The sequence below is a fragment of the Cephus cinctus genome, unplaced genomic scaffold, assembly GCF_000341935.2.
Source record: "Cephus cinctus unplaced genomic scaffold, Ccin1 Ccin1_scaffold0240, whole genome shotgun sequence".
NCBI lineage: Eukaryota > Metazoa > Arthropoda > Insecta > Hymenoptera > Cephidae > Cephus > Cephus cinctus.
Window position 1 is genome coordinate 1,047,994 of NW_014332956.1, and position 9,643 is coordinate 1,057,636.

Genomic DNA, 9,643 nt, shown 5'->3' on the forward strand with positions numbered 1-9,643 from the left:
ATTAAATTACCCAATATATTTTTTTTCATACTTTAATTCCATAACGTCTCTATTATTCTCTTATATTCTCTCTCTCTCTCTCTGTAAGTGTGTGTATGTATATATATAAAGTTAGACATTAGATTGCGCGTTTTTTTTACTGTATATAATTCAGCATTAATATGTACATTAGATTATATTAATTGTATGCACACGTGTCTTTCTGCATTCCATGTCATAAGTACACGTGTTTTTCTCCCTTTTTTGTATAAATAATTAAACTTGATGAAGGCAATAATTGAAAGTCGATCAAAGATTTCTTGTAAAAATAGCAAAATATGCATAGACGTATATGCATATCCCTAGTGTCGTTAATGCGGCTTCTCTATTCTAGAACTTATTAGTTTCTGTACACTTAAATTCTAATTCTTTTTTATCGTACGCCACCATTCGTCTATTGCTATCTGGTGCTTTCAAGTTCTCTATATCTCGATCATTACTGACGGACATCTTCGTGTACCGTATTGCTTCCCATAGTCCTTCGCAAATTCTGGCTAGATCGAGTGACGGCGTGAACCGCCACACCGTTGTCAAAACCTTGCATGCAACTCCTCAGTGATTGTCTTTAACCTATAAAATAAACGATGTAATTTGCTCTGATTGCTTAGTTCCTGTGGAATGCTTTCTTGAATTACCGAAGCAGCTCATCCTGGATACGGTCTGTAATAGCTTTTCTGGCATCCATCTCTGTTGCATTATTCGCTCTGAGGTCTGCAACCATTCCACTGAAGTCTATCGGGTCTCCATAGTACATTGTAACCTTTTTTCCAGCTTTTATTATATAAGGTGGATCATTGGGCAGTACTTTGTCCATTCCTAAGTGGTAGATAGGAATTACCAAGGGGGTTATTGGTGATTCCATTATTAACCTTCCCACTCCCCACTTTAACCTGTTGATCGTAGTCAGATTGACCTTATCAAATGGCAGCATTATACGAGTCTAGTTTTTTGTAGATTTATGAAGATTCATTAAAGGTATTATGAGTGGAATGTTACCTCATGTTTTCTTTGAGCATATTTACTTTTCCCTCGGGGAAAACATGGACCCAGTCACCAGACGCTAGTTTTTCAAGGCAAAAATTAATTGCTTCCTGATATACTCCTTCACCTCTTATCACAGGTACGCATTTGCCTAGCATAAAGAAGTAAGAATACCAGACATTTGTGAAGCAGATATCCTGTGCTGCTAGGGACCATCTCATCCTTCGGCGACATAGCAAATGTTTTAGATTTAAGGAACCTGGGTGAACAATGAATATTTTTTGTTACATTTCCTCAAATAGAATTAGGTATTTATATCTTCATTCAAAAAGTTACCCCATAATCCTGGATCATCAAAACAACTATGATGGTTCGACACAGTAATCAATGGTGTATTTCCTTTTCGATTTAATGCTCGAACAAGGATATGCTTATTGTGCACCCTCGTCTTGTTTAGCAGTTCTTTGAATATAAAAAAGCATCTATATATATGTTATATAAATATTAAACAATTCCATAAAATATTTAAATACAAAAGACACACAAGAAGGTTTCTGATACGTGTAACACCTTATATAAGATAATTGAGAAATGAATAGGTAGGTGAATATAAAAAGTTGGAGTTTGAACTCTGGATTAATTAAGCTCGTTACAAGTAGTATGCCGATGAATGCGTACATGTTTATCAGTTTTTCTTCAAAGTATGTGATACCTGAATCACACTCTGATAACTAAACAATGACTAAACATTAAACCCATCATTGTAATTTGTAAAAATTGGAGGTCAGCCATGATAAGTAATGAGAACAGAATAGAAAGCCAATGTTAAAACGACGAAACTGGAGGTTGAATTAAGGTCGTAGATTACAATAAGATAATCTCAAGACTGAAGGTCTAAATACAAAAAATTCAAAGGACCTTAAACATTGTAGAAATTGATTAGGTCATTAATAAAGAAGGATATCAATATAAGCAGAGATGCAAATTCGGGGAATAAACTATATTAATAATTTAACAAACCTATGATAAACTTTGAGAAAATTCCAACGGCTACAAAGGTTATGCTGCTTGCGATGTTCCAAAGTTTCGTCGGGTTTCGTAACTTCGGTATGATCCATTTGATGTTGTAGACCATCCTGTACGCACGACGCGTTATTGTGCCACTTAAATTATACTGAAAGAGGAAATTAATATAAAGCAAATGATATGCATGTCCGTAAAAAACCCCCGTGAAAAATCGTCTGCTTTTCGCAACTACTCGGCGCCATATTTCGCGCGATTGCCACGTGACACGAACATCGACGAAGATTCTCGAGTATATACGAATCATAGACCAATGTGGCGTTTAGCGGGTTTGAACCACCATCTTTCCGGCGTTCATCCAAAAGTTGGTATAATGTATGTAAATACGGTGATAAAAACAACAATTCCCTACTATACAGAACGTCGAACAATTACATATTTCCATGATTCGCAATATACAGCTATTTTAAAAGTTAGCGGTAGTTTTTTACGTGTCGAAACTTTTAACCGTTTGTAGGTGTCTCATTGTACATACATATCCATATTGCCTGGCATGACCTTTTCATTAATTTATCTTTCGACTTTCCATTACATTCTCGATCCGCCATTTTACTTAAAAAAACTGTATTCCGTTACTCTAGAAACAAAGGAACAAATCGGTAGGAATATTAATTGCCAAAGTACATCGTTTCAGCAGTAGTACGAGTCATTACTTCAAAATCTTAGAAATCCAAAGTACATAAACAATTCTGGTTTTCATTGCTTCAGTGTTTCACAACCATATCGACTACCTTCAATAATATTTCCAGGAAACTCTGAAAAACGTCCATCCAAAAATACCGTCACGTATTCTCAATACGACACAGATTCATCCAGCACGGATATACCTACAAGTTATACCACGCATCAACTGGTCATCAAGGATTTCGTAGTGGCCCTGGCTTTGTATTTCATCGAGTCTTCAAAGCGCCGTGAAACGAGAATGAAGCAGCAGCAACAGCGGGAGCAGCATCTCAGCAGCAAGAGCAGCACAAGTCTCGGTTGGAAAATCGAGATACACGAGAAAGAGAGGCGTTTAGTCAGGCAGTGCAGCCAAGCCAAGCCAAGCAAGTAGAGTCTTTCCGTCGTTAGGTTGACTGTAGAGTCTGGATTGTAGAGTGTAGACTTGTAGAGAGAGGGGATCCGATTCTACTCATACGATAAGAGAGAGGGATTGAAAGGTACCTGGTGGGGTACCTTGTAGGATACCTAGTGGGGTTCCCGGGGAGGATCATCTTGGAACCAGTGATGCCCAGTGACTTGTAGTCCCGTGACCGTGCGGCCCCGTAAAACTCGTAACAATCCTATAAGGTTTGTCGGTTCTTTTTACCATTCTCAATTTGTGAAATATATTAAACATACAGGTGTAAGTGTAAACATTTCCGATTACCAATAATTCTATTTTCCAATGTATCTCTGATAAGAGCTTCTAGGGCTTTACCATTCGGTATGTCCTGCTCTTTTATTGCCATTTATTTATTTCACTCGTTGCGATGCATCGTAACTGGAATGCAACGATTCTCACGATGCATCTTTACCCTGAGAAGAGATCGCGTTGCTGCGCTCGACGCTCCGGCGATACAGGTGCATCCTGATGCTGCACAAAACCGTGCAACATAATACAATACGCGTGCGATTACTTAAAACTAATTCCAATGTATAATCTCCTTAGTGTCTAACGTAATGCAATGCATGTACTGAAATCCACGCCTATTGGAATACCGTGCAGTGATACATAGTGAATTATATTGTGTACAGTGTATATATATATATACATACGTACAGTGTTCACCATGTAGACCGTTTACATCGTGTAAAATCGTGTAAAATCGTGTGCTGTCGACAATACGGAATGTGCAATGGTAAACGCGCTGCATGTGCCACTGTGCTATACATTAAGGAAATTTACGAGTGGATTTGTGCGGATTGTATTTAATCCTCATCACATTCATCAGGTAAAAATATTAAGTGAACAATCATTAACTTATTAATCTGTACGTAGCATATCGATTTCCTCTTAACAAGAAAAGACTTCACCATGGATTTCTCACTGTGATTATTAACCATGACAATGTATATCTATGTTCTAATCTGATTTCATAATTTTTTAAACCGGATCGCATTTAGGGTACGTGTTAACCGTAGTGAAAGTCTCTGTCGAGTAAAGGAAGTAAAGGCGGGAGGTCCTTTCGAGCCATCTTTGATGCACAAAGGAGCGTGCCCGGCTGCGAACAGGTACACACGGTTATATATACATATATATATATGCACATGATGCCTACGGATGCGCAAGCCGACACTCAACACGTTACGTTCTGATTCAACAGGTCGACATTCAGCGCTCTGACCGAAGTCAGAGGTCATTAATTATAATTATACATAGAGGATGGCCGAACATCTAATTCCCAAAATGTATTTTATATGCACTTGAACGTGTCTGCATATATTTTATATAGGTGTCAAATAATATATATATATATATCCATGCATGTATACGTAAGGTCTTACATGCTTTTAGCAGACACCATTCTGTCTGTTGGGAAATCATAAATAATCTTGTGCAGGTGTACACCCACGTGTATGTGTATATATGTAGTGTAAATCAGTTCGGTGAAACATATGTAGAGTTTGTTGGACATGTGTTGGCGCGAGTATAATAAAAGAGTGGTTCGTAGGATCTTCGTCTTTCGAGTGACAATCGTTGGCTTCGTCATTACGTTTAATGGCTTTTCAGTGGCAATGCCGACTTACGGGTTTGCTTCGGCCATCTTAATCGCATCTAACGAGCCTAACGATCCCGACCGACCAAGCAGTTGCTTTGAGTTATTTATTTGTTTATTTATTTATTTATTTACTTCACTTTTTGCACTTCATTTTTTTCCGCTGCGCGCAAGCTCATTTTTATCTCCTCGTCACTCTGGATCTAAGCACTTTTCATATAGTGCACATACCTATATTTACATTGTTGGGATATATTGAAAATGGAGGAGGGCGGGGTAGCATCATAAGTGCAAAAGGCCATTCCGAGTTTCCCTTTCTTAATCTGTTAAGAATAATTATAAACTGTTTCGAATTTTAATTAGTCCGATTTTATGTGAATGCATAATTTTATATTCTTTATATTTTCCACTCTCTCCACATACCGCCGGCCTTTGCCGCTTTTATGGCCATTCTCGTATCTCCGCCGAACTGTTTTTTTTTTATTTCAGCTCTTGATTCTCCTAAACGCTCAAGTCGCCCCATATAAAGTTCCACAGTACCATAAAGCGTGACACGTATCCACGTGAGTAGCGCTACCAGGATGCGTGAGAATGTTAATTGGCGATTTTGTGAATTATACGGATCCATCGGATCTCCTCATATCGTACCATTAACATGCCTCCGTCTATCTGCCTGTATTAAAATCCAACTTAAGAGGGAGTGCAATGGTAGCAGGTTCCCTATAGAAAAAGGAAGGAAAAATTTGAAAGAGGCGCTAATTACGTCTCATGTTTCCAAGTAGCTATTTTCCTCGTGCATTAGAACGCGCCAGCAGTCTCCCTTCGCGACTCTGAGTATTCAGACTTAATGTACGATATATATACATGTACCATATATACACATAACCTCATGGTACCTATGTACTCCCCATAAGCACCACGGTAATTCGCTCAGCATTAAAACCGTCAAACGATTCGCTTTTATTAGCCTGAACTCACTAATGAATTTATACGCTCATTAATCGGTCCACCAAGCGAACACTCCGACGTAAATACAGTCTGCAGACCCAGTGGCATTGCTTACTGGATATGAGCGGGCCTTGGGACCCATTTCATAGAAACATGAACCTCTTTGAGAACCGTCCTTAGGTGAATCCTATACGTATACTTGTACGTAGTACCTACGCGCACATACGAGTAGTAAGGCGCATCCCCACTTAACTTTGTTCCTGACCAGGATTCGTTCCTCTTCTTCCTTTACTTCTTCTTCGGCATCCTCAGACTCGCCATCCTTAACTATCATCCTTGCTCCTTCTTCGTTGTACGTAAACTCGAGCTCAGCGGCATGCACGCCACCAAGTTTCCTTTAGCCGTATGAGCACCTACCCCAGGTACACCTATGCGAACTTGTTACGTTTATGCGCTTCATGCGTTTATCGTGACACGCGTGCACGTATTCGACCGTGCGTGTGTTGCTCAAGGTACACGCGTGCCACGAACGCCATTGAAAGGTGGGATAGGTGGGTTCTGCCTCCTCTCCAGGAATCGTGGCGTGCGTCGTTTATTCCTCGTAACTCTCGTGTGTCTTATGCGTTTGCCCCGTATGTATAGAGGAATTGACAATGGGACGCATGTACAGCGACATTTGAATTTTCAACTTCCGCCATTCCTTCCCGACAATCCTTGCGGATCGTTGAAGTGTATATTCTTTACTTTATGATATTTCTTTTTGTTCTATCTTTTATTCTTCTTATACTGTTGCAGCATGCTACATCAAGCGAGCGGTCAGGCCACGTCGAACGGACCGATGCAAGGCGCACCGTGCAGCCAATGCCGAGAACTGTGCCCGGGCGGATACGTGCCACATTTTTGGCGGTGAGTCCGGATTTAATGGATCGTATTATTCTGGATCATTGATCGCGCTTCGTTATACCCGTTTCTGAAAACTTTGCAAAGATCGTGCCTGCGGCTGGATAAAGTCGCGCGTGAAGGGACTCCGCGATAAGAGGCACATGGAAACGGATGAGACGCAAAATAGAGGGAGAAAAATTGACGCGAGGGATGCAGCGCGCAGATAGGGGATGCTGGTTGTATGGACGTACACACGGAGTCGAAATAAAAACTAGAAAGCCACAGAGTGGCTTTGCAAAGAGCACGGCGACGCGTGGTAGAGAGACAACGTCTCGAGTAGCGTCGGGACGTTTATCGACGTCCTGTGTACGGACTTTATATACCGGGTGGTACCGCAGGCACTGTATAGATCATAAATCACTTAAATGAATCGGTAATGGCTATCGAACCAACGCGTAAATCACAACGGGATGAGATATAGCAGACACACTGTATATGCAGATGCGTACAAGATAACAAAAATTGTAGACGCGTGGGTAACGATGATTTGTCGATATTTTTTTTTTTTTTGTTCACGTCCAACTTTTTCTCTTTCCCTCGCGCCGCGTCTTTCTAGTCTTCTTGTTTTCTTTCATTCTCTTCTATCAGCTCACAAAAGAGCTGCCCAATTTATACTGTCCGTACAGATAGAACCGATAGGACCAATCTTGGAGATAACTAAGCGGCGAACACGATATCTTACGTGATATGTGGTACACCCTGTATAAATCTAGTAGTGCACAGTGGTAGGACACCTGCCACGTGCAATGGGATAGCTCAATGGAAACGAAATGTACACAATACCATTGGGTATAGTGCGTTATATGGAAATACTACGGTGATATTAGCCAGGTAAGCATGACTGGATGTGTCCCCTTACGGTACGTTTGTATCGACAGAATCTTTATTCTTTTATCCATGTGTATATATAGTTATAGTGATGGATATATGTATATACAGGGTACAGACATATCTGCATGTCGTATTATACAGGGTGTCCCAAAATTACCTGACCAACGGGGTATGGCGGTGTTCGGGAGGCACCACTGATCACGAAAATGACCTTTCTTTTGTCCGAAAGTTGATAGTTTTTAAATGAGAGCAGGTCAAAGTTGACCAATCAGAGCGAGGCGTCACGAAAAACGTAGGCGCCTACGAACTCTGAGTTTTCTTCCCTCGCTTTTGTTTCTCGGTGGCTTGTTTCTTGTTTCTTGTTTACAATAGGCATGTCATCGGCTGACGTCATCCTGCCCGAAGCCACTGAGAAACTCAGAGTTTCAGAGCGAGGGAAGAAAACTCAGAGTTCGTTGGTGCCTACGTTTCTCTTCACGCCTCCCTCTGATTGGTCAACTTTGACCTGCTCCCATTTAAAAACTATGACCTTCCGGACAAAAGGAAGGTCATTTTCGTGATCAGTGGTTCCTCCCGAACACCGCCATACCCCGTTGGTCATGTAATTTTGGGACACCCTGTATATAATACATAAGCAGTGGTGACACGCTACTGACAATCTCGATAATCGGCACATAGATAATGACGAGAACGATGACTATGATGATGATGATGATGATGACGACGACGAAAACGACGACGATGATGATGATGATGACGAGGAGGAAGATGAATATTATGAAACCGTCGGTGTTCATAGAATTATCCAACTGACGTCCAGTAAAGACTTCTGGTATGCAACGTTATAATCCAACCGGTATAGAGCAGGCGTCTATCTATTTAATATGATTTCCATTGGAACTCCTTCACCATCGTTCCCCGTGCTTGATCCTAGTTCACTTCAGATTCTTATGGTTCCATTAAAGTTTCGTTTGGCAAAAAGGGAAGGCGCCATAAAGGAGAACGCGTTTCCCAGAAGGTCAGGGGTCATTCCGAAGGAATCACGCGAGGGCCCTACTCCGCCGCGCGGCGCTCGCTTACCGCAGGAGGATCCTAAAGGATCCACCAGGACGAATCGTAGGCCCTTTGGGGGGAGCGAAGGAGGGACCAAGAAGGAGTTAATGTGAGGTTATGTCCGGTAGACGAGGAGAAGACGAACGGGCCGACGTCGCTCTCTGCAATTAACATACCAAACCTTCCCGCAATGTTGGTACACTCGTTCACTTGGCTCATTGGTCGGATGCTGGATAGGCACAGGACCTGCTATCCACGTAGGTTTCGCTTCTTGATAGCTTTTTTCATTGGCTGGTTCCACTGGCTCCATTGGTTCCGCGGTTTCCCATGGTCCCTTTTCGTATACCTTCTTGCTTCTCGATTCTTCTCGAAATAATACGCTTCTTTGTTCTCTTGAATCCCGAGCCCTTACAGATTGGCCGGGTCTGCCTTTTACTTCCATCTTGCCGTCCTTCCCCGTACACTCCCCCCTCCCCGGTGCCCGTTTGTGTTTTTATAGACGGTGCATCATCCCCGGGGATGGGTACTTTCATTTTTCTTCTGCCTGTCTTTTTCTTTCAACTTGGTTCCAGTTAACTTCATTTTTTCGAGTCACTCTGCCCTCAGATAATTCTTTACACAGCGCGGTACTTCCTCACGGTTTCATTGAGATTTCGTCAAAGGGTGACCAAAGATTTCTTCTTTTCCCCCTTTCTCTCTTTATAACGAAGCTGATGAATTTGTCAGGGTCTGTATTTTATTTTGTCCCTTCGCAGACAGGAGGCCCCTGCTCATTGGGACACGTGCACGTGTGGCGCGCAGTTTGAAGCCTGCTGCTTTGGGTCTTCCATCAGGGAACGAGGAGCCTATCATAGAAAGTGTGGAGTATATAGTACGTGCAGTGGAATTGCGTGGGATAGGAAAGCTGTAAAGAAAAAAGAAAGGATGGAATGAAGTCTCGAGAAATAAAGCGAAAGAGGTAAAAGAGGCAGGAGCGAGGGGGAACTTGGGGTAGCGGTGAGGCGGGAGAGAGAGAGAGAGAGAGAGAGAGAGAGAGAGAGAGAGAGAGAGAGAGAGAGAATAAAGAG

The 9,643-nt window shown here is 41.8% G+C and overlaps 2 protein-coding genes across 8 annotated transcripts in view; one reads left to right on the forward strand and one right to left on the reverse strand.

Annotated features, from left to right (window-relative positions):
• Positions 1-123: 123 nt before the first annotated feature.
• On the reverse strand, positions 124-3,073 carry LOC107265822 (tafazzin homolog). Of its 5 annotated transcripts, none has more exons than XM_015735674.2 (6): positions 2,935-3,073; positions 2,041-2,194; positions 1,357-1,482; positions 1,036-1,279; positions 675-929; positions 124-609 (listed from the first exon to the last, which is right to left on the reverse strand). In XM_015735674.2, the coding sequence occupies exons 2-6, from the start codon at positions 2,153-2,155 to the stop codon at positions 570-572; spliced, it is 780 nt and encodes a 259-aa protein (XP_015591160.1). In that variant the 5' UTR covers positions 2,156-2,194; positions 2,935-3,073; the 3' UTR covers positions 124-569. The 5 variants fall into 5 exon arrangements, with proteins under 5 accessions (XP_015591160.1, XP_015591158.1, XP_024938838.1 ...); XM_015735672.2 differs by having other exon boundaries at positions 1,357-1,502; XM_025083070.1 differs by lacking the exon at positions 2,935-3,073 and adding an exon at positions 2,720-2,735 and having other exon boundaries at positions 1,357-1,502.
• Positions 3,074-3,286: 213 nt separating this feature from the next.
• Positions 3,287-9,643, forward strand: part of LOC107265817 (protein prickle) — a 60,560-nt gene continuing 54,203 nt past the window's right edge. The window contains exons 1-3 of one of the 3 annotated variants that reach the window (XM_025083056.1): positions 3,287-4,037; positions 4,210-4,317; positions 6,546-6,656. In XM_025083056.1, coding sequence (XP_024938824.1) covers positions 4,286-4,317; positions 6,546-6,656 — 143 coding nt within the window. In that variant the 5' untranslated portion in view covers positions 3,287-4,037; positions 4,210-4,285. The remainder of the gene's footprint in view (positions 4,038-4,209; positions 4,318-6,545; positions 6,657-9,643) is intronic. The other 2 variants (XM_015735662.2, XM_015735663.2) reach the window with 2 other exon arrangements.